This window comes from Eubalaena glacialis, chromosome 12 (genome assembly GCF_028564815.1).
Source record: "Eubalaena glacialis isolate mEubGla1 chromosome 12, mEubGla1.1.hap2.+ XY, whole genome shotgun sequence".
NCBI lineage: Eukaryota > Metazoa > Chordata > Mammalia > Artiodactyla > Balaenidae > Eubalaena > Eubalaena glacialis.
The window spans coordinates 68499234-68524053 of record NC_083727.1 but is presented as its reverse complement, the minus strand read 5'-3'; the positions used below and the strand labels follow the sequence as shown (position 1 = coordinate 68524053).

The following is a 24820-nucleotide window of genomic DNA, read 5'->3' as shown; positions in this document are numbered from 1 at the left end:
CAGGCCCTCTTTCCCCAGCTCCGGGCAGGCTTGCTGGGTGCGGTGGCCCAGAGGCCCAGTCCGCACCGGGGTGTTCACACAGCAGGTCAGCTGCATGTCCCATCCCTGGGTCTGTCTGCGCTGAAAATGGAAGCCTCAAGCTGCACAGCTGACTTTTATAGCCCAGATTAATGTGCTGGTAACACCCTCTAAAGCCACATATTTGATAGCTCCTAACCGCGCGAGAGGAGAGATTACAACGTCGTGGCATAGCCGGGTGTCAGCATTTTTAAATCCTCCCTAAGTACCTGTGTCTTTCCTGAACGAAATGCATTGGAGGATCACTGGTGTCCAGGCCAGTAATCGTCCTGTTGTAAGACTTCCACGAAGTGTCATCACCTAATCCACGCTCTAGGGTTGCTATAAAATAAGGAAGCCAGAGAGGAAAGAAGCTTTAGAAGCTGCTGAGTTGCCCACTTGGGTCTCTGCTCAGATGCCAGTGCAGATGGTCTGTTGGTGGATTCTCTATTAGTTTTCTTCTTTCTCTTTTCTTACTCTTAAGCTGTAATGACTTCGGTTTCAGAAAATAAATGAAGCCAGGAACTTGTTTGGAGACTGAAAATTCTTTCTCAGCAGGCCTGTTGGTTTGTTTCCAGTAAGAACTGTCTGTTGCATGTTTAAGTTGTTATAAACCAAGGATATAAACCAAGATGGGTGAGTAGGTGGTGACTATGCCTGGTCTTCTTTCAGCCTGTGTTTCCATCAAATAGAGCAACGTATAAAGAATTCTACACCATGAGCAAGTGAAAACGCAAGGCTGAGTCTACATCAATCAGTGTAATCCCCATATCAATAGCTGTCTTAGTCTGCTTAGGCTGCTGTAACATAATACCACAGACTAGGTGGGTAAACAGCAAACATTTATTTCTCACAGTTCTAGAGGTTGGGAAGTCCAAGATAAAGGTGCTGGCAGATTCGGTTCCTGGTGAGGGCCCTCTTCCTGGCTTACAGACAGCCGCCTTATTGCTGTGGAATATTAGTCAGCCTTAAAAAGGAATAGAGGGCTTCCCTGGTGGCGCAGTGGTTGAGAATCTGCCTGCCAATGCAGGGGACACAGGTTCGAGCCCTGGTCTGGGAAGATCCCACATGCCGCGGAGCAACTAGGCTTGTGAGCCACAACTACTGAGCCTGCGCATCTGGAGCCAGTGCTCTGCAACAAGAGAGGCCACGATAGTGAGAGGCCCGCACACCGCGATGAAGAGTGGCCCCCGCTTGCCGCAACTAGAGAAAGCCCTCGCACAGAAACGAAGACCCAACACAGCCAAAAATAAATAAATTAATTAATTTAAAAATAAATAAATAAATAAAAAGGAATAGAATTGTGATACATGCTGTGACATGGATGAACCTTGAAAACATTATGCTAAGTGAAATGAGACACAAAAGGACAAATATTGTATGATTCCACTTATATAAGGCACCTAGAATAGGCAAATTAATAGAGATGAAAAGTAGGGTAGGGGGGAATTCCCTGGCAGTCCAGTGGTTAGGACTTTGCGCTTTCACTGCCGAGGGCCCAGGTTTGATCCCTGGTCGGGGAACTAAGATCCCACATGCTGTGTGGTGAGGCCAAAGTAATAAAAAAGAAAGAAAAGAAAAGTAGGATAGAAGTTAGCAGGGGCTGGGGGAGAGGGGAATTTTTGTTTAATGGCTACAGAGTTTCCGTTTGGGATAATTAAAAGTTCTGGAATTGAATAATGGTGACGGTTGCGCAACATTGGAAATATACTTGATGCCACTGAATTATAAACTAAAAAATGGTTAAAATGGTAAATTTTATGTTATGTATATTTAACCATAATAAAAAAAATTTTTTTAGTTCACCCAAGAAGCAGAAAACTTAAATAGTCTAATTACCATAGAAAAGATTAGAAATGTGATTAAAGATGCAACCTTTAAAAAAGCGCTAGAGCCAGATGGTTTCATAGCCCTGTTCTGTATTTTAACAAAAAACCAATTCCAATGTTGTTTAAACTATTGTAAAGCATAGAGCAAAATGGAAAGCTGGATTTGTGTTATGAAACCAGTGCAACCTTAATACCAAAACCAGGTAAATATAAATGAGAGTGAGAGAAATAATATGAGAACTATAGAGCAATCCCAATTATGAATTAGAAACAAAAATTCTTAATAACCTTACTTAATAAAATACAGCACATATCAGAATAGTACAGTGTGACCAGGTAGAGTTTGATCCAGGAATGCAAGGATGGTTCCATAATTCATTACACCAACAGATTAAAAGGGAAAAAACCCCACATGATTATATTAACAATTGCTGAAAAGGCAATGATTCCAATAAAAATCAGGAAATAAGAGAGGACAGTTCTTATCTCCCAACGCTAGTTCATCAGGCATTGGACCACCATGCTTTGCTCTGTCAATGTTTCAACGTATTGAAAATGTAGTCTAAGTAGCTACGTAAAAATGTAGTCTAAGTAGCTATGTACAAGGAAGCCATTAACTGATACCTTCTAACTTAGGAACAGATGTACTATAGGAACCAATGGGATTCTTTTTTTTCAAATTAATTAATTAATTAATTTATTCAGCTAAACCAGGTAGTAGTTGCGGCACGCGGGATCTTTTAGTTGTGGCACACGGGATCTTTTAGTTGCGGTATGCGGGGTCTTTAGTTGTGGCATGCGGGATCTAGTTCCCCGACCAGGCACCAGACCCAGGCCCCCTGCATTGGGAGCGTGGAGTCTTAGCCACTGGACCACCAGGGAAGTCCCGAACCAATGGGATTCTTTACAGCCAATTAAGTTGCTTGAAATATTTTGGTCCTTCTGGTTGGTGGACCTTTCTAGAAGCAAGCCCAACCCTAACAGTTTCTGCATCACCTCAAAAGGCATTCTCTTATTAATGAAGCCATTATGTTTGAATAATTGATTCCTAACCATACACATTTAAAATCATCTCTCCCAATTATGTATGATTATTAGGCCCTCCCCAAAGTAAGACTTAGAGAAACATTATGAAGCTTTTTGGCACTGACCACTTTAAAAGGAAGGACTGTTATTTCAGAGGACAGTCCCAGTAGCCCTGCCCGAGTATGATTGGACCGTTGACCCCTGCCAGTGCAGGAATTTTACATCTGCCCCCATTACATTTTGTCTTGTTAAAATTAGCCTGTCCTTCCAATCTGAGATTATATTGGATCCTGATTTTTGTCATCCAAGGACTTTATTCCCTCGCTGTTTCTTGTCACCTACAGTCTGATTAAGATGTGATGTGTCACTCATCCAAGTAGGCAGGTAGACAAATCACATTTCCAAAAAGGAAAGAAAGTTCTGAAGTCTCTTTAAACTATACATTTTTTTTAAATGTAAAGTTTTATTTTCTCACTTTCCTTTTATCCATGGCACTTTTTCTTTGTCCATTTTCTCCCCTGAATATCTTGTTAACTTTGTTTTCATTGAATCATAAGCCTGAGAAGGACTTTGAAGTTTTGGACCCAAATCTACACCATTCCAGGCAGTTGGAGCTCTGGGAATACTGTTTATGATAAGGGGACCCTGGGGACACCTAAGAAAGTTTGTGGGGAGCCTTGTAATACAATTTAAAACCGGAACAAGGGGCCAAGTGGCCAGGATTCCAGCTGTTACTTGTTCTGCCACAAATAAAACTTGAGCTCTTGAAAATCACTGACCCTCTGCTAGCCTTACTTATCCTCTCCAAATTAAACTCTCAAAGACCCTTTTCAATCCGAATATTATATTGTTTCTAAAATATGTGCCACTCCCACTTTACTAATGTTACAACTTTCTTGCTTCCTATCTCTCTCTTTCCTATTTCCTTAATGCTGCAGGTAATACAGACACTTTACTCGCCTCAAAAAAGACTGCATGACCCTGACCTATTGTATTTCTCATGATCTGAAGAAAGGAAGTGTTGTCATTTTGAAATTATTACACTAATTTAGGTTATACCTAAATTCTTCTTGTTAAACTGTTTCCCTTCATGTGGGTCACATCTCTGCAACTGCCCTCCTTGTAACAACACCCAGTTAAGATGGTTCAATTGTTTTATTTCTTTGAGCTAATGAGCCTCAATTCCTTTAGCCTCCTTTTGCCCCATGTGTCTGTGTGAGCTTGAGCAAAAGCATATCATTTTGTTCCAGGAATGGCTAAGCACCCTTTCTTCTCACTTCTCAGGTCCACTCTGTCAGACCAGGCAGCTTCCTTGAGGAGTCAGGGCTCAGCATCCATGGGGCAGGTGTTCATGGGGCAAGTGTTGTCAGTGTGAAAGCCCTGCCCTTTAGTAAGGAGGATCTGAGATACCTAAGCAGGAGAAAGGAGCTGTGACCCAGCTTCCAGGTCCTGACTGGAGTAATGAGTGACCAGGGTCACGGGCCTGGACTCCCGGGTACCATGGAGTCTGCATGAAGAGAGAGTCTTTCCAGGCTTGTTTTGTGGCTTGTGGTTCTCAAATTACCCCTGTTCCTCCTCCCTGGGGCTGCGCCCCTCCCGAGGGAGGTGTCTTCAGTGTAAATGCCTCAGTAGGCCTGGAGTGTCTGGTGAGAAAGATTAAGTACCACATCTGAACACAGGGAGGAACAAAACACCTCCACTTCCTTTCAAGGTGTATTTTAAGCTGGTTACCTTTGACTGGGCTCCCTTGTTGGTGGGAGATCTTTATCTGAACAGGAATTCTTCTCCAGGAATATTCCCTGACCGAGCCCCACCCCCTCCAGCTGGGAGTTAGGCGCTTCCAAACGAGTAGCAGGGACTTTTCGTTCTGAACGCCCTTTATGATCACCTGAGAGTGTAATTTACGGGTCACCTGCTGGAACGGGAGTCACTCTGATGTTACCATGCAGCAGTTCTGCTGGAAATCGGGACCCGCAGGGCTCAGCATGCCAGAACAAAGCAGCACCCAGACCAGAGCCCAGAGCTGTTGACAGTGAGGCCACTTTTTTGTAGTTGTTGCCTGGCTACGTCTCAAGGCCCTTTGCCATTCAGTTCCCTGGAAGTGAGTGGGCTCTAAGCCTCTTCCTCTCCCTGGTTGCATCAGGGAAATGTGCTCCCTGCAGGGTCCTGCACCTTCTCTCCCCTCGCGGTTCTCAGATGGCCCGTCCTGACCCCAGGGCAGGTTGGAGGGACCAGCACCTTTAAAGCATGCAACGAGGGATTCATAACCTCCGGCTGCACATTAGAATCACCTGGAACTTAAAAAACACCCACGCCAAGACCCCACCCTAGGCTGATGGAATCTGGGGGTGAAATTTGAGATCTTAAAAATATTTTCAGGTGACTCTAACATGGAACAGCGTTGAAAACCGGTGGTTTATGTTAGTGGCTCTCAAAATGTGATTCTATACTAGCAGCATCTGCTTCTCCTGGGAACTTGTTAGAAATGCAAATTCTCAGCCTCCACCCCAGACCTACAAAATCAGAAACCCTGGAAGGGGGCCCAGATAGCTGTCTTTAACAAGCCTCTGCTGCCCAATAAAGTTTGAGGACCACTGGGTTAAGGCATAATATTAATGCACAAGCAAGCCAGTTTCATGTGACCTGTGAATGTATCTGCAAAAGCACCAGTAGAAAAGATGCAGTGGAAAAGATGGGGTAAAAACGGTAATCCTTGTATGGGGTGGTAGAATCACAGATGATTTGCTTTCATTTTCCGAATTTTTAGTAATGTCATTGGATCGTTTATATACTCTTTTAAGATACAGGAAGTTCTGGGTTGAGGAGATGCAGTCTTTTAGTGTTTTGTACTGACAGCTGGGGACAAAAGCATCATGAGGAATGTACCGAGAGGAATGACTCCTGCTGGGACGGTCCCCACTGGGCAGGTTTCGCCTGAGGGCCTGTAGCTGCTCTGGGGAGGATTATTCCGGCCCCTCCTCATCTCTCATCGGAATCACCTGGGGAGGATGTATAAAACCCCTGCTGCCTGCGCCCCACGGAGCATTGAGTCAGCAACTCTGGAGGAAGGCCTCAGACATCAAGACGGGTGGACAGACACACAAACAGACCAGCCTCCCCAGGCGATTCAGATGTACAGTGAGAATGGACAGCCTCTCTCCTCATCTGGAGATTCTGAGGAAACCAGGTAATTTGCAAGCATCCTCAGGGGTGATCATCTGGGAGCCGAGGGAGCGTCCTGAGAGTGGAGCCCTCTGCCAGGGGAGTGCCTCCCCCGACAGGAAGCAGGCAGCAGGGAGTGTGGTGGGCCAGAGCATGCGGGCTGGGGTCAGATGGCTTAGGGGTGAATCCAGACTCGAGTTACCTGCTGCGTGACATAGAACAAGTGACTGTCTCTCTATGCTGCAGTTTTCTCATCTGTAAAATGGGCTTAATAATGCTGCCTACCTCCTAGGGTCGTTGGGAGGATTGAATGAGCTAATACCTGTAAAACTCTTTAAGATGTGCCTACCATGCCGTAATTGTCCCATAAATGTTAGCTGCTGCTGGCCCTTGCTCTCATCCTTGTTACTATTGGTCTTGCTGGGCTCACCAGGGCCTGGGTTGAGTTGGGTTGAACTGGTCTTTGAACTGGGGCAGGGCCTAGGACAAACCAGTGCTTCAGAAACTTCTTCCTCTTATCATTCATGGTCCACACTCTTTTCTCCTGTTCCCATGTCTTCCACTGGCCATTCCTAGGGGCGTGGAGGTGAGACCGGTTGTACCCTTGAGTTCAGGTCATTCAGAGACCCCTCTAAGGATCAGTTTTTATTTGCCCCCTCACACTTAGGGTGGTTTCAGCCTTCTCCATTTGTCAGGCATGACCTTGGGGTATCCCTGTGTGCTGGGTGGGAGCAGCTACTACCCCGAATGGCTCTACTTTTGTTGCTTTTCACTACAGAATGTTCTGGAAAACCAACCACATTTCTGGGTGGGTGGGGTGTGTGTGTGTGTGTGTGTGTGTGTGTGTGTGTGAGGGGTTATGTTAGGAGAGCCCAGGGTACAGGAGTGGACAGCTTCAGGGTCAATGGGAAACCAGTTACTACCGCCTTTGCTACTTGCTATAGTTTGTACCAGATGCCAGAAAAGGAGCCAGACATGCAAGGGGGACACTGACCCTCCTCAGAGGAGCCCCTGTGTCACTGTTGCAGCTGCTCAGATGCTCGTGAAGCCCCCAGGATGCCTACACCTCCTCTGAGGGGTTCAGACGTCCCCGAACCTGGAGGCTGCAGCCCGCCCGGCCCGCCTTGTCTCTGGTCAAGGGTGGAACTGTGGAATTTGCTCCAGTGACCCTGGGAGGCCCGGCCTGCCCTGTGGTCGAGGAGCGCCGGGATTGGTTTGACCTGCAACACCGCCGAGTCCGCTTGCCTCCTCGTTCACGGAAGGGGCAATCCCGCCCTCGGGGAGATCACGGCCTAGTGGGAAGGGCCCCCAGAACAGGACGGGTGGTTCCCTGAGGGGAGCCGAAGTGCTGTGGGTGTGGAGAAGGCAGCCGGGAACATTTCTTCCCGCAGAACTGGAGAAGGTGTCGTTTGGAGAAGGGTGTTCTCAGTAAAGAAGCCCCTTCCAGAGAGACGTGGAGACTTGGGACCTTGTATTTCAAAAATGGCAGTGGGTGAGTGGAGCAGAGCTAGCTGGTAGGACCCTCGACCCTCCAGCGAGGGCCCCCCTGGCTGTCCAGGTGACCCGAGATCCAAGTCTTCTCCCAGGTCTGTGCCATTGAAAAGGTCTCACTTGTCTCCGAGGCAACAGTGCAGGGGTGTCAGGGAGGAGAGGCAGCAGTTGGGGTGTCTTCAGGGGCGAGGCCGGGGGACAGTTGGAGGGAAGGAAACCCGTGATGGATGGTGGGCGTTACCTCACTTATCCTGTGTGAAGCCTCCAGGGTGGGTAGTGGAGACGTGCCTCTTTCACAGATGAGGAAAGGGGCTTAGGAGAGTGGCCTGCACAAAATCACACAGGTGTTACTAGTCAGAGCCCGGATTTGAGCTGGGCTTGCCGGGCTCTGGTGCCTCTGGCCTCTCTCTTCTCCACAGAGGGCACTCTGCTGACCTTGGGTGAGGAAGGCGCCTCCAGTCCCGGGCCACCTTGTTAGTAATCTATAGTTTCTGAAGTGCCCTCCACACGTGACCTGGTTTGAACCACGTCGGTGTTTCCTTCTCTGGATCTTCTGATTTTTTGGTGTTCACTTGGGCAGACCCTTTTGCCTCCCTGGGCCTCAGCTTCCACACTGTAATATCTGGTTGCCGACAGGGATGTTCCTTGGGGCTCCCCTGACCTGTGGCACCAGCTACTCCTTGGCCTGTGGCCTCCTCCCCAGCCTCTCTCGGGGCAGCTCCTCCCATCATGGTCTGCACTTTCCAGACGCTCAGAAGTTCTTGTGTCCAGCCATCCTGTCGGCCTTCCTCACGGCACACACGTCTTTCTCCTCACAAATGCAATGGGCTTCCCCTTGTTTCAGGATGCTCTAGAAGCCTTGTGAAGGTCACTGATCCGATGACCTGGACAAGGACGCAGGACAGGTGGAGCCCGGGGCCGGGCCCAGCGAGGGACACCAGGCTATTGGCTCCATCTCATGAGCTGTGGACATTTCGTCGGAGGCGTCAAGGTTAAGCGGCCCGCACTGAGCACAGTTGCTGGCCAAGGCAGGTCACGCTTTCATCTCATCTCAGACGTTGCCTTTTTTTGAAGGCTTTTTATAGCCCACTTTCTTAGGGCAAACTTTGTTCTTAATTAAGAATTCTAATTTTAAAGTGAGCTCTGACCTCTTTCTTTCCAGAATCATTCTGATGCTTTGATTGCATTTCACGGGTTGAAATTAAGATCCTTTATTGTCTGCTCTCTCTGTTTTCCTGCAAGGCTAGTTACCCACGGCAAACTGGCACTTGATCGAGATCATAAATGGGTTTATCCTGCTAGAATATCAATAAAGGCCTTTGGGAAGTTTTATCAAGATGCGAGAAAGGACTCAGGCCGTGTGAGACCCTTATTCCTCTGGGAGTGTTTCAGCCCAGGTGGGGGCTGTGCATGGTTAAATGCTGTTTGGAGCTGGGGTGGGAACGTTTCTTCACCGTGAACTTGAGGGAGAAGGCAAAGGCAACATAATGGCTCCTTCAAAAGTTGGAGAATTAGGCGTGCGGCAAGGTCAGTTCTCTAGATGGAAACTGATTTACACTGAAGAGGATTATTCTGAGTGTGACCCTCAGTGTCACAGCTCAGGAGCCCGCTTGCAGGGAACGATCATCTCTGTGACCCACCAGCAGGGCTGAGAAGCCCGCTCAGGTGCACCAGAGATGTGTACACACGTGTGTTCTGCCAGCCACTGGGAACAACCTGGAACCCATCAGTGGGAGAATGAGTGAATGATGTGACAGTATTTTTAAAAACTCAAAGATATAATGTTGGACCCCCCCAAATTGCCAAACGGCATTGTACAGTTTAATACCATTTATGTAAGGTTTGAAGACAAGCAAAACGATGTTCATCTATTGTGTATGGCTACAAACATGTAGTAAAGTGTAATAAAAGGCACAGGAATGACGAATCCCAAATTGAGCGGTTACCTCGGGGTTGAGGGGAAATGAGGTCTGGGAGGGGTTCACGAGGAATGGCTACGGTTTCTCTAATTTTTTCTTAAAGTGATTGGTGGGTGTGTACATTTAAGAATATTCATATTTTTGAATGGCTGAAATACTTTGTAATTTTAAAATTTGTTTCTAAAGAGGGGAGAATGTGTTCTAATGGTTTGTCCATCAGTTTCAGTTTTGAGGAATTACTAACTAGACTTCTCCGGGGCTGATTAGCTTGACTCTTTGTTGCTCTCCCATCTCTTACCCCATCAGATTCACTGTGGCCACTTCACCATCCCTGACTATCAAACCAGTGGGGAAATAAGAGAAAACTTGAAAGCCCTCACTTTCCTACTTGCTGGTTGGATGAGCGGGGAGTAGAAATTATGCACTAAGGGAAATCTTCACATTTTGAGCATATTTTGTTCCTTGATCACAGTGCCAATAGCCAAGGTTAACCAAGACAAACTTGAATTCCGGATGAATCCATAAGAATCTCCTGCCAAACTGAACGGGGGGGGGGGGGGGCGGGGGGGTGGTGGTGGGGAGCGCCACTGTGCAAACCTTGCTCTAGGCTCCCCGCCCCCAGGGGAGAGCGCGTGACGTCTTGTTCTGAAATCAGTGTTTGCTCTGCATTAACAGCATGGCCGGACCCCTCTGCATCTTGCTGCCAATAAGGGCCATCTTTCTGTGGTCCAGATCTTGCTGAAGGCTGGCTGCGACCTCGATGTCCAGGACGATGTGAGTAGAAGCCATCATTCTATCGGGGCATGGTTGTCGAGGGGGCTTGTCTGCCTAGAATCCCACAACATGTAACTAGATATTAGGGGAGGGAGGGGGCAGTAGGAGATGCTCTCCAGCACTTTGTAGCTTCATCTTGGTGGGAAGAACTTCCTCTTGAAGGTCTGCTGTGGGACCCATTCTCAGTAGCAAGGTTGAGTTTGGGAGTGTGAGCTGGTTTTCCTATCATGGTTCCTATCTAGTAGTGTTATTTCCTGTCTAGTATTATTCAAGTGCAGAGCCTCGAAGGGCACTTTGTGTCCTGTCTCAGTATGAAGGAGCACACCACACACACACACACACACACACACACGAGTTATGGGCAAGGCTTGCTGGAAATGTGTCATTGACCAAACTTATAACTGGAGAAAAGGTGAGGCTTAAAAACTTAATTTTTTAATTTTCTCCCCTTGATTTCTCTTACTCTGTATATATTCAGTTAAAAAGGACCTATTTAAAGAAACAATAGCACACTGATCTCATGGAATCTGAGAAAAAGGAGGCCTCCAGAAAGAGTTCACTCTGGTGCTCTGCCATGATTGAAACTCAGTCTCTGAGTTTCTTTAGTCAAATGATCTAGAAAGAGATTCCAGTGGCTCTTTTGGAGTCAAGAATCCATTCCTGAGTAAATCAGCAGTGGCTGGCATGGGCTCACCTAGTGCATAGGGTGGCCCTGTTGGGTCTTTAAAGGGGGTGAACTCTCTAAGAAGGGGATGTAGAAAAGATTATGTAAATTGCTGTCCAGTGAGCTATTAGGAAAATATCCTAATGATAATCTGATTGGAAGCTATTTTCAGAAACTTTCAATTCTGTTTCTAACTCTAATTTGTATAGTAGGACTCAAAGGAGTAAGGACTTTTGTGATGAACACAGAATCTTGAAGGGTTAGTATTTATAAACCGCTTCCAGATTCACCTGTAATCTCTGTGGTTACAGAACGTTATCAGATTTCAGACCCTCAGGTGGGCTAGGGTGTGGGTTACCAAAGTGCTTCGAGTTTTCTTTGAGTCTCTGTGTAATGTCCTAAAACTTGGCAAACACACAAGTTGAGAAGGACAGCATTCACAAAGAAATAACCAAATATGTCATATACACGGGCAGAAGTCTGTCAGTGTCATTCATAAATTTCTGGTTATATTTGGAACCTATTGAGTCATCAAGGATATTATTTTCAAAAGATGCTGATTTAGCTCTCAGCTGTTGATTTCTACCTTGAGTCACAATACTTTTTTCTTTCCTTGCACTGTAGCCATCATAACATACCTGATTATATCTTATCCTTACATGACAGGAGCAAAAATACAGGGAGAGAGAAGAGATTCTGACCACAGGAAAGGCAGGGCATTCAGTGCTTGGTGCAAATATGTTGGACTGCATCTGGTTTTCTCTGCATAACTGAAGCCCTTGCTTGCCACGGTGGGCAAGGCTGCAGTACCAGACATGCTAACCCATCCTGACGCAACACTCCTGTCTCAGGTCCTGAACTGCGAGTATCACTGTGTTCTCCTGAAGCAAAAGCCATGCTGACTTTCTAGAACTACTGCTGTTTGTATCAGGCAAGATAGGATGTAAAATAGTCAGGAGCCAAGGCAGCCAAAGGGGGACATGGCAGCAGAAGGAAAGCCAGCTCTACTTTTAGAGAGGAACTCTTTCACTTATTGAAATCTTTTTTTTTTTTTTTGCATCTTTCCCTTGCTCTAGACGATACGTACATTGCTTCTCCCAGGTAGCTTTAAAACAAAACAAAACAAACAACAACAACAAAACAGTGTAGAAACAGCTGGGAATGGAGAAGGTAGAATTGATCTTTACTAGTTCTGAAGTAATGCATTTGCCAGAATATGGTTCATGTGTGTCTTCTATACATTTACTGTGCTTGTTGATCAGCCTTGAAACTCATGTAGGAATTCAAGGAAGAAAACTCTTTATTAGTGTTCTTTAAAGAAGCTGGTGGGAGATTAAGTATTGGAAAAAAATCATTTCAGAAGTTACCTGTCTTGGTGATGGGTAGCCATAAAGAAGGTTAATGTTATGAAGAATTTACTCCTAACTTCGTGTTCTACAGATACTGTGCTTTATGTCATGGTAAAGACTGAGAATTAGTTGAAGAATGACCTCCAGTGCCCTGGAGTGGGATTATTATGAATTTGAACCTGTGGAAACCAGTTCTTTAGAATATGCAACTCCAGGGGCAAGTTCCCTCTTGCCTCCTGCCAACCCTGTCAACTCTCATTGGAGCTCTAAGGCCATCTCTGATTGGTCAATGAACAATCACTCGGCCCCCACCTCAGAAATAGTCCAGGACCCCGTGGCCACGGTAAAAGGCATGAAGGAAGAGAAAAATAAGAAAAACCAGAGAAGCAAGGCTAGGAAGAACCCTGGAAGATCAGAGAGAGAAAAAGAGGTCAGCAATTATTTTGTGCACCTACCCTGTCTTGAGCTTCCTTGCAACATGTCTGCCTGTGGCACCTGGGAGGGATTCCTCCTGAAGAGGGGCATGGTTCACCCTTGCATGACTGGGGTTTCTCCCATGAGCTTGGCTTTGGAATCTGCCCACATTGTGCTCACTCTTTTTTGCCATGTAGGAGAGAACACTAAAAGTATTTCAGAACGAAGTTCTGGACCTCAGTGGTTGCAAACCTTTTGAAATCCCAAAGTAAGGAACACTGACGTCTTAGAAAAATGGAGAGCTGGCAGTTCATACACTTTGCAGACAGTTGCAGTCACTTTGGAACACGATTTGCCTGTTCCAAACCAAAGTGCCAAACTGCAAGATTGCTGGGTCTTCAAGTTTCCAGCTTCAGCGTTTTCCTTCTGCTTCTTTGTAGTTAATCATTCAACAAATACTTCTCAGGTGCCTATACTTGCCAAGGCACTGGGCTCAATCACTTAGCTTGATGATGCCATAAAGAGGCAGCCCATCCCACAGAAGCACCTGATCTTTTTTAAGGCCTGTCTTAAGGTTAATTGACTTCACAGGTTGTAAACAGCTCAGGGTGAGCGCAAAAAGCCTTGTCAATTTGAGTTCTGCCCCAGCCATGCTACCCCATATTAGCTGGTTATCCACTGAACTGCACTGGGCCTTGGTTTTTTTAATCAATAAAATGAGAGAATTAGATGCCATGGTGCTTGGAGCGTAGTAGAGGATTAATAAATATTCGCTGAATAAATAATGAGTAAATTTTGTTGAGAGTGCCACACTTTTCCTAGCTTTTTTTTTTTTTTTCCTCCAAAGTTTCAGAATTTCATGGTTGATATTTAGATCATATAGAAATAAAGATTATGTCAAAGTTGCTGCTCGGGTCTGTTATAAGTATGTAGTGAGGATACATCTTGTTCTTTTCTGTGTCATATTTCAAAGAGGAAATATTTCAAAAGTGAGTTTTAGTTTTATAGGAGGAAGAGTTGATTCACAGGTAATTGACCCTGTTTCAATCAAGGGTCTCAGGTGTTCGCTTGTGTTGTGTTCTGGGGGAGAGTAGCTCTGAGCCCGAGGTGGTCCTTGGCTTATGTATTTCGTGTCTCTCAGCCTGTGATGCTCACCTTGGTAACTTCAGGGTGGCTGGTTTTTATGTACCAGAGAAAGTGTCTCACCCAGTCCTCCAAACCCACCCCACCTGGTGTGAGCAAAGGTAACGGTCCTGCTCAAGGACCACTCAGGGTGCGGAAAGGCTGGCTTTGGCCTTCACAGCCGTGTATATCCGACACCTGAGGCAAGGACCCTGGCTTTGAGCGGGTCTGTGACTGAGGGGTGTGAAGATGGAGGGGAGGCTGTGGCCTGGAGACAGGCAGGGCCAGGAAAGGGGACACGCAGGAGACATCTGTGCCAGGTGCCTGAGGACCCTTTGTTCCCACCATAGCCTCACCCAGGTCGTCAGGTCTCCTTGCGCGTTTTGCTCGTCCCTCTGGAAATTGACTTTTAAGGGCTGAACTAGAAGTGAGATTTAGCTTCTTGCATTGAGCTAGAGTTTCACAAAGGAATGTTACCCCCAGGGAAGCAAGTACAGGAGATTCATGCTAAAAGCAAGTAATAAATACTGGTGACATTCTGGCTTCAAAGCTGCCTCAACTCATGATTTAGTGGCAGCCCGTGAAACACAATAAAGCATTTGACTTGAAGCCAGGCTGAGGTTAGACTGTGCCGTGACTTAGCAGCAGGAGTGGCCGACACGACCCACACTTTATGCACAACACGCACAGAATGGTTACATTTGGTTACGTAAAAGGGTTGTTCTGATTGGGCCAAGGAGTGCTAGTTAGAATGCCGGCAGCTCGTGGGAACAGTAAAAGGCCTCTAATGATTAGACATCTGACTGAGTCGGTGTTTACCCTGAAGGAGGGGGCTGCAGCCTCACTTTTGTTGCTGAGAACAGGGCACCACATTTCTTTACCCTGAAGGAGGGGGCTGCAGCCTCACTTTTGTTGCTGAGAACAGGGCACCACATTTCTTTACCCTGAAGGAGGGGGCTGCAGCCTCACTTTTGTTGCTGAGAACAGGGCACCACATTTCTTATCAGGTCAGTAACAATAAATTGCACTTGGGGTCCCTTTTGGGAAAACCCATCACCATGCTGGTAGGGAAACAGGCAGTTTTGGAGATTCTTATAGAAGTTTTAAAAAGTTAAGACTGGGCAATTTTTCATGATTACTGAGTACACCTCATCTGGAAACACTTCCTAAGTCGTTTGAAGACGATGTATAATGGCTTCGCACACCTTGTGCAAACACTGACCCAGTGGCCATGTTCTGCTTTTGACTGCATGGCACACAGAAAGGGTCCTCTTTGAGTAAGGGGACTTGGAAAGGTGGGTGAGAAGAAAACCAAGGCTAAAGCTAATTTGTAATGGGAATAATAGCTTAGGATGCCAAGGGGAGGGTTTGGTGACAGAATGCAGTGGACAGTGGTTGGAATCATGGTAGTGGGAGAGCGGAGGTCCAGATCCATCACTGCAGAATGAACAGTGAGAAAAGCTTCTGAGACATGGACAGTCCCTTTCCTGGTATATTGGTACAGCTTAGACTTTTAATAAATAGCAGTTTTTCCTGATGCTAGAAATTATATGTGTAAAATGTTGGAAAGTATTAAAAAGTATAAGGAAGAAAATAAAAATCATTTCCCCTCATGGTTTGTTTTTGTTTTTGTTTTGGCTGTGTTGGGTCTTCGTTGTTGTGTGCTGGCTTTCTCTAGTTGCGGTGTGCGGGCTTCACATTGCGGTGGCTTCTCTTATTGCGGAGCACGGGCTCTAGGTGCATGGGCTTCAGTAGTTGTGGCACGCGGGCTCAGTAGTTGTGGCTCGTGGGCTCTAGAGCGCAGGCTCAGTAGTTGTGGCGCACGGGCTTAGTTGCTCCGCGGCATGTGGGATGTTCCCGGACCAGGGATCGAACCCATGTCCCCTGCATTGGCAGGTGGATTCTTAACCACTGCTCCACTAGGGAAGTCCCTCCCTTCATGGATTTTTAAAGGGAGATTTTTAAAAATTTTAAGACTGTGAATTTGGTTTTTAAATAGGATTAAGTGCTTTTTTATTGTCATAAACTATACATAACATAAAATTGACCATTTTAACCATTTTTAAGTGTACAGTTCATTGGCATTAAGTACACTCACATTGTTATACAACCATCACCACCGTCCATCTCCAGAACTTTTTTTTGGATTAAGTGCTTTTAAAGTGCATTGTCATTTGTTACAGGTTCCAGGGATGTATGTAGAATCAGCATTTGATTAAGGCTATTTATAGGTAGCAGTGCATCCTTCTTTAAAAAAAACCTCCATGTTTTCTGTATTCTAATCATCTTTCTTTCCTCTCTTGGGCTAAGGACCAGGAGTGCCCCAGGGCATGTCCTTTGCCCCTCCAGTGTTCCACAAGAAAACTGTTTATGTAAAACTCTTGCCAACCACATCATAGACCCCAAGAAGGGAAGGGAGGGACCTTGCCTCCTTTCACAGGTGAAGAACCTGAAGTCCAGCGAGGTGACAGGTGTCTCCCAAGGCTATGCACGACGCACATCTCCTGACCCCCTTGCCCTGCGCCCCTTCCGTCCCACCAGGAGTTTTCTACACTGTTCACCCATCTCCCCATTCAAGCCTGCGCCCCAGGCTGGACTTGATTTCCTGAGTGCCTGTCAGAGATAAGATGTGCCTTCAGAGACTTCAGAACTCTCTCTTGTTACAGACTTGACTGTCTTACCTCTGGGATTTTAGTCCTTCTCTCAACTGCAATTAGGGGAAGAGTCAAGTTCTCTTTGCGCCCTGACAGAGAAAAAGAAGGTCGGCAATCCCAGGAATCTGATTACAGAGAAAGGGGTCAAATGCAGCATAAATCAGCGAGGATGCTGTCATGAAACATCAGAAGAGGCTTCTTAGAGATGTGCAGTGACAGCTTGAGTCCCTGGCGTCCTCAGATGTCCTAGCATAACCCCTGCATTGCTCTAGACCAGGGCCAGTCAATCAACAAGTACACCCGCCCTCCGGTCATGAGTGCCGCTAGCTGACAGAGCAGGCTAGTGAGTCCTCTGACCCTGGGGAACTGGGAGGACTCAGCAGGGAGTAAAGATTCCAGGCATTGCTGGTTCCATTGCACAGCACACAGCCCAGCTCTCAGACCCACTCTTCACAGATGTGACAGTCACACCGCCGTCCCTTGGGGTGACCCTCATCCAGAGGTCGGCTCTGTGGCCCAGGGCTGTTCTGCAGTTGGCTTAGGGTTACCACTGAGTTTGTGAACAAATGACTCTTCCCGGCATGCACTGTCTACTAACTAGCCCACCAAGCCCGGCTGGCGCGCGGTGATGGGGATGTCCCTGTGTCGAGCGGAGGAGCGAGGGAGCGAGTGGGGAGGGGCCGGAGAGGGCTGACTGCTGTCCCTGTCTCCCTGCCACCCGCAGGGTGATCAGACCGCCTTGCACCGGGCCACAGTGGTGGGGAACACCGAGGTCATCGCGGCGCTCATCCAGGAGGGCTGTGCTCTGGACCGACAGGACAAGGTGAGGAGGGAAGTGGAACGGGTCAGCCTGAGGACCCGCTCTGGGACCTGCCGAGCTCGTGAGATGTTGTCATTCCTGAGTCAGCGCTCATGCCTTAACATGAGGAATCGGCCCAGGGTTCCTCTGAAAGAGTATCTGATATTGAATTTTTAAAAAACTCATCCCTCTGTTCTGTGGCAGCAGTGGGCAACCACGTAAATATAAATGGTGAAGGAAAAAAGTCTAGAATTAGTGACCTTTGGAGGCCTGGGTGGGGGAAGGGATGTGCCCCAGCCTCTCTCTGTTTCCTTTTTTTTTTTTTTAAGATAACGGAGTGAGTTAATTTATTTAAACTACACTGGAAGAAAAAATAAGAAAAATCAAGTCTTTAAAAAATCCCAATGACATATTAATCCGGTGTTTTTAAATTGTCAAACCATCTTAAAACATGGGACTTTGCAATTAAGTGCAATCTGGCCTCTGTCCACTTTTTTTAAACAACCTTGTATTACAGTGTAACATACATATACAGGAAGGGGCACAACTAATACGTGTGCAGCTCAGTGAGTTTGCAATGCCTGAGCACATCTGTGTGAGCCCCCAGATCACGAAGGAGGTCATTACCAGCACCCAGAAGTGCTCCCACCCGGGACCCCCTTCACTTTTCCTGCTGCTTCCTGCTTCCGGGCCACGTATCCGCCACCACCATTCCCAGCACCTGGCCTTTGGTACAGCCCTCGAGACCCTAGACTTCCCCTGTGGGTGTCAGCAGTATCAGGCCCGTGGCTTACTGTGTTGAATGAATGCCTAAGCCAGAGCCTGGACGCAGTTGGACACTGTCCCTGCACTGCCCCCAGCTGACGGCCCTGCGCCTGGCCTGGAACAGCCGGGAGGGTGTTTCCATCTCTCCTCTCTGTGCCCCCGTCCCCTCACCCCTAATCCCAGGTCCCACCCAATGCAGTTCATTGCACTTAATGTGTCTTTTTTTAATAGTAAGTTAAGCAAATACAAGCTATGTTTAATGGGTTGATTTCTATTGAAAAACCATCTATTGAGGACACTCGTTTACCTTATTTACAGATAGGTCACTGTCCTCAGTGCCTGCTCATTTGTTTGGGGGCCCTGAGGCTTTTGGATTAAACTGGGAGAGATTAGATTTGGGGGAGGAAAAAGGAGCAGTGGAATCTACCTGTCTGCCCTTGGGGCCCTGGAACTTGTGAAGCTGGACACTTCATTTGCCTGACCTTTGCAGGGTTCTCTCTGGGGCCGGAGCAGAGCAAAGCAGAGGAGCCCTCAGGGGCGGTAGAGGTGGGGAGGAAGGGGCATTGTACCTCCTGATGCTACTTTCTGTTACACATGAGCTGTGCATGGGCCCTGGAGCCTTTCTCACCCTGGGTTCCCGGAGAGACTCAAGCCCTAATGCCTGAAGTCATGAATTGTAATACATCCTAAATCTCGAATGCATCTGGAATGGCACTTGTTAGATACCATTTCTAGGAGAGTGGAGAAACTGACCACTCAAATCACTGCCTGGGTCCTGTGGTTCAGGTGAGAAGCCCTGGCGGGGAAAGGCCCCTGCTTGTGCCCTAAAGTACCCTGTGCTCTGTTGACGACAGTGAGATGGACCAGGCTCGGCTGACGTGCTCTCTCCTGTGTGTGCTCCCCAGGACGGGAACACGGCCCTGCACGAAGCGTCCTGGCACGGTTTCAGCCAGTCTGCCAAGCTGCTCGTTAAAGCAGGAGCCAACGTGCTTGCCAAGAACAAGGTGAGGCCCGGCAGGTGCTAGATCCCCTCGGCCACAGGTGAGGACAGCCCGGCCTGCCTTCCCAGCGGGAGCCTCCTCTCGCTGAGCAGAGCGAGGGCTCGGGGCCGCGGAACCTGGTGGGAATTGAAAGCTTGCAGCTCCTCGGCGGGCGCGATGCACGGGGTCCACATGGGGAGCAGGAGGACCTACCTGGGGCTCCGGCCTCCTGTGAGCGCTGCGGCTCTCCCTGCTTTCCCATTGGTCTATGAGAGTGCGGTTAAGGGGGCCAGCCCTGTCCTGCGGGGACAGGAAAGGACAGCAGCCTCTCCTCTCTCTCGTTGTCCTCTGTCACCCCCCTCTCCTCCCTCCCTCTCCTGCCGTGCTCGTTATTAGTGTGTCCCCGGACTAGTTCAGAAGCCTCACAGCAGACTGACCCATCTGCCTGATCCCTTTGCATCCTGCTGCCCCTCCGCTCAGAAACTTCCCAGGAAAGCTCCTCAGCCCGGCGCTGTCTGGGGCCTCCCCAGAGTGGCCTCAGCCTCTGTTGCTGTTGTCTCTCTGGGAGAGCTTGGCGTGCACCTCCTGCACAGCGGTGTGGGCTCACCGTCCCCTCCCGCTGCCCCCGCCCTCAGGGGTACCCTGTTCCTTTCCGCCCGCTGACCTCCAGCCCAGTCCCCGCAGGCCCATCGGGCGGTTTTTAGAAGGCTCTCTTGGACTGCACACAGCTCTGTGCTGCGTTGACTGGTGAAATGTTTCTCATGGTTCCCTCAGGGGCCGAAAGCTTGAGGAAAGCAGCAAGCCCTGCATCGTAACACCTCCAGTAATGCCTGGCTCACTGCCCGGCACGCTGGTGGCTCTCCATTTCTTCCAGGTGGTACATGATCTGGAACATTATACCAACTCGAAGTAGGTGGTTTCCAATTAATGCATAGGGAGGCCTAAGCGGGCAGCCAGTAGAGTCTTTTGTAAGATAAGTGATTCGTTTGTGACACAATTAGGGCTGTAAACCAGCCCTGGTGGGTCTCCACCACACTCCCTCCTGTCACCTGCAGGGCCCCAAAAGTATTGTGTGGGAAGCCATGCGTCCTCTCTCTAGATAAAGCAGCAGGGGCTGTTGGAAGCACAGGTGAGGTGCCATCCCAGAAGAGGGACTTCCATTCTGCACCAGCCACAGCCTTTGGGGAAGCCTCTAGAGGTCCTTCTCTTTTTTTTTCCCCCCAGCTTTATTGAGGTATAATCGACACATAAAATGGTAAGATATTCAAAGTGTACAACGTGATGATTTGATAATTCCCAGGGGTTAATGAACACATTGATCACCTCACATATTTACCTTTTGTGTGTGTGTGAGAACATTTAAGTTCTCCAATTAGCAAGTTTCAATTATAGAAGACAGTGTTATCAGCTGTAGTCACCACGTTATGCATTAGATCCTCAGGCCTTGTTCATCTTATAGCTGAAAGTTTATACCTTTTTACCAACCTCTGTGTATTTCCCCACACCCCAGCTTCTGGCAGCCACTTTTCTACTCTCTGTTTCTACGAGTCCATCTTTTTTTTCAGATTCCACATAGACGTGAAACCATACGGTATTTGTCTTTCTCTAACTTATTTCACTTGGTGTATTGCCCTAGGTTCACCCATGTTGTCGCAAATGACAGGATTTCTTTCTTTTTTAAAAGCTGAATAATATTCCATTGTATAAGAAAGGTCCTTACTCGGCAAAGTATAGCAGCCCTCGTCTGGGAGATCAATACTCATTACTCAGGGTGGGGAAAATGCCTGCTATGTATATCTACCTAGGTCACAGTTTTTTTTAATTTCAGGTTTTGACATTTCAGTCTTTTGCGTCTGACTTCTTTCACTTTGCACAGTGGTTTTGAGAGTCTTTTATATTGTTTCGTGTATGATTAGTTAATTCCTTTTAATTGCTGAGTAACGTTCCATTGTATGGATGTACCACCATCTGTATTCTAACCCATGTCTTTTCATTTTCTTCATCCAAATGCTTTTCAGCATAATTGATTTTTTTTATTGGCAAAGTAAATTTTGGTATATTTCTACAGCCATCAGATTTCTTTTATTTCAGTCATTTATTCAACACATTTAATGACTCCCACGAAGCCAGCAGCTTTGAGACAACCTTCTCTGTGTGCACCGAGAATCATACCAAGCCGAGCCCTGAGCCTTGCCACAGGGAGCGGAGTGTTTAAAACATGGACAGAGCCTTCATTTTGGAGGACTAAGCTAGCAGTGGTTCTCTACCCGGCTGCGCTTTAAAATCTCCTAGGAAACTTTAAAAACACGGGGAGAGGGGAGAAAACCAAACCCACCTGATGACCAGGCCTGGGGTGACCAGCTGTACCGTTTTGCCCTGAGTCGGGGGGCGGGGTTTCCCAGCATGCCGGCCTTTCAGCGCCTACACCCGAGCGGCCTGGCCCCACCCCTGGGGCGGGGCCATCGGAGTTGCGTCTGCGCAGTGGTCTGTTTAAAGGCCCCCCCCCCCCCCCCAGGTGATTCCAGCCTGCAGACGAGGGTTGATGACCAACGAGCTCCCGCAACTCTCGGGCTTTAGAACTCACCAGGTTCCTGGAGGTAACAGCGAGGAAGGAAGACTGCCCAGGCTGGTTAGAGCTAAGGTGGTGAGAGGGGAGTGAGTGACCCAGCAGCACACAGTTTTCCTCTATTTTTAAAAACTCGTTCGTCTTTTCAAGGGGAAGGAATATAAACCATCCTTGAGTATGGGCAGACAGTGCTGTGTGATCCAGAGAGGAGTAAAGCAGGCCAGGGAAAAGCCCTAAACAGCTAGGCTGATAGCTCTGAGCCCGCAGCTGCAGGCCTGACGCGGCTTTTAAGCTCAGCAGAACAAACATTCAGCTTATGTATTTAATCTCCTGAGTCCTTGCAGGCTGACACCAGATCACGTTGCCTGTTTCTCTTGTTGCTTTTCTTGGGGTTAGCAGCAGCCTTGCAGGCCTTATTCCCATAGTTTCAAAGAGTTCTCTTCTTGTCACGAATTCTTTCTGCAGCATTGCTGTGGACATGATTCTGACCTTTGGTTGCCATTTTGACCTTGAAGGTAGAGTCCAAAAGCAAGAGGGGCTCTATCTGTGTGGGAAGTGACAGATGCAGTTGTATTATGGGCTGTTGGGTAGAGGCCTTGTCCGTAGTTCAAATTTTGATGTTTCAAGAAAAACGCAAGATTTGAAAAAGGCTTGCAAATTCTGTTAACCTTTAGCCTGCAGTGTCGGATGTGGCCTGTTTGCCTTCCTGACTCTGTTGGTAGGGTAGCCAACCAACACCTACCGTAACACAGCTCTCCTCCGTATTCCTCTTGTCGCTAAGAGGAACAACCTCGTGCACGTGCACAGCACTGCCATTAAGAAGATGCTCTCCTAGGCTCTCCGACTCAATCCTCACAGCCTCAGCATGTAGGAGTCACGCTCCATTTTACAGGTAAGGAATTCAATTAAGAGCGTTGCCCAGTAGCTTGCAACGAGTTAAGTGGCAGAGCCAGGACTTGGAACCAAGGTTTCTATGAGCGATGTGACTCTTCTGCCCGTTTGGATTCCCAATTAAATGTTCTTGCCACTGAAGCCCTGGGACCACCGATCAGGAAGCAGAGAACGTGAGCCTTGAGTCTTCTGTGGGTAAGTCTCGGCCCCCGGCAAAGCCTGCCCGGTGCAGGCCCGCGAAGGGGAGGGGTTGCTAACGTGTGCTCCCTTCTGTCTGCTTCCCTCCCAGGCGGGGAACACGGCTCTGCACCTGGCCTGCCAGAATAGCCACGCCCAGAGCACGCGCGTCCTCCTGCTGGGCGGCTCCCGCGCCGACCTCAAAAATAACGTGGGTGGACAAAACCGGCCTCCCTCGCGCTCCTTCATGTCGCCTCGGAAAATAACCCTGCAAGCATGCTAGAGTATTCACATGTAGACAGGAAAAAGGGTTCGGGGACTGCCGAGAAAGTATTCATTTTTTGCTAATTCCTAAGGGGTTCTTTAGGGGTATGGGAAGAGGAATCAACACTCGGAAACACTGCTTTTCTCCCATCCTTGCTCGCTCGCTCCTCAGCCTCGCAGTCTGTTTTATTGCGTACAGCAGGCGTCTAGGAATGAAGCTAATTGTTTTCAGGAAGCCTCTTCCCGCAGAGCCTTCCTGAAAACTCTTAGCAAATATTGGTTGATGCTGTACCCGGGAGGCCTTCTGACGCTCCATGCCCGGCGTCTACAAATCCATTACTGAGGCATCCTTGGGATAAGCTGATGGGCCAGTAGTTCTTAGAGGTGCCTGACCTGAAAGGTGCCGTGGGTATCCCTCCTCCCTCCACGGAGCTGCGTGTCCTTCATGAAGCCCGTGTCTCAGCCACGTGACAAGACAATCTGAGGCTTCTCTCAAAAATGGCTTTAGCTGGGGCCCCCCTGATTGGGGGCAGGCTCATCTAAAGTGGTTCTGAGAATGCTCTGAACTTCAGCTTTGAGCTTGGTTCCTTCTTAATCCGGGGGGAGAAGGTTGTGCTGAGGGCCAGCATCTCTAGACAGAACTAGAGCTTGAATGGAAACACCAGGGGAGCACTGCAGAAGGTCACCACGTTGTCTCCAGTTCTATTGTTTTCTCTCTGGGGGCAGGACTAAGGAAGGTCCTGATCCCGAGTTTTTCTGAATGCCCTGTTTTATGCTCAGCGATTGCTTCCTCCTCAGCTCCCTAGACTGCATTGCTCCCCATGGGATACTGGGGTCCTACTAAAATGGGATGCACTTGAATTTTTTAGAGTACACGATCTTAAAGTCCAACGGCTCACCCTGCTCTCCTGGTCCTTTCAGCCATGATGGATCTGTGATGGGAAAGTCTCATTTCCAAAGCAGTGCTGTTGGTCTTAATCAGGGTACTCCGGAGCCTTTGGGTCTTAGGAGAGGCTGGGGTCAGCGGAGTCTTAGTAAATGCCAACTAAGCAGAGCCTCCCTTAGCTCTTGTGAAGGTCTCATGGGGAGCAGGCATCCAGTGTATGAAACCCGAAACAGCCTGCGTGGTGGGGAAAAAGCAGGGCTGCAGACAGAAAAGGGCTGTGAGTTGTGGAGTGAGCGTCTGTGATAAAGGAGATGCTTATAATTCAGGCTGTTACCTTCTAAAGAATATATGCTAGTCTGCCAGCTTTTAAATGATATTTTCTTTTTATCTTCTCTGTTTTGTAACTGCTCAGACTGTGCTTAGAGTTTGATTTCTGTCCACAGGCAGGCGACACCTGTTTGCATGTTGCTGCGCGCTATAATCACTTGTCCATCATTAAGCTCCTCCTCAGTGCTTTCTGTTCTGTCCATGAAAAGAACCAGGTCAGTGCATATGTCCTCCCCATGGTTAACCTGCAGGTGTGTTCGCACAGACGGGAGCAGAGGCTGCTGGGGGGCGGTGTCCTTTCCCAGCCTGGGGCTTGGCCAGTGCTGGCCTTTGCAGGAGCCATGGAGCTCCTGTGGCCCTGGTTTATCTGGCCTCCTGGAGAAAGCATGCCCTTAGCATTCCAGTTCGTATCGCCACATTTGCGTAGTGAACATTTTCTGGAGATCCTGGGGTGGGTTTTGTTTTTAGTGTGATTTTTAAAAAGGAAACCCACAAGGAAGAGTGGCTTAGTAAGTAAGCAAGGGCATTAGGTGTCTCATGACTCCTGAGTTCTCTTACCTGAACTGCCACCTTTATGTGAGCTGAGGGAGTCTCTCTTTTCTGTAAAGTTCAGCACCTGGTCAGTATCTACGCCATATACTGGGGTTTTGAAATCTGTGATTATTAGTGTTCTGTGGAAATGTGATTTTCATAGTTACTTGGAT

At 48.0% G+C, this 24820-nt stretch overlaps 1 protein-coding gene across 7 annotated transcripts in view; it reads left to right on the top strand.

Moving 5' to 3' along the window:
- The window catches only part of ANKRD6 (ankyrin repeat domain 6), a 208847-nt gene that overhangs the window by 148323 nt on the left and 35704 nt on the right, over positions 1–24820 (top strand). For 5 of the 7 annotated variants that reach the window (XR_009702799.1, XR_009702798.1, XM_061206779.1 and 2 more), the window contains exons 1-6: positions 10190–10258; positions 12363–12701; positions 17186–17284; positions 18931–19029; positions 22752–22850; positions 24233–24331. Coding sequence is in view for 5 of the 7 variants with exons in the window: in XM_061206779.1 (XP_061062762.1) it covers positions 12408–12701; positions 17186–17284; positions 18931–19029; positions 22752–22850; positions 24233–24331 (690 nt within the window). In the remaining 2 variants the exon portion in view is untranslated. Of the gene's footprint in view, positions 1–10159; positions 10259–12362; positions 12702–17185; positions 17285–18930; positions 19030–22751; positions 22851–24232; positions 24332–24820 lie in introns of those variants that run through there. The other 2 variants (XM_061206782.1, XM_061206780.1) reach the window with 1 other exon arrangement.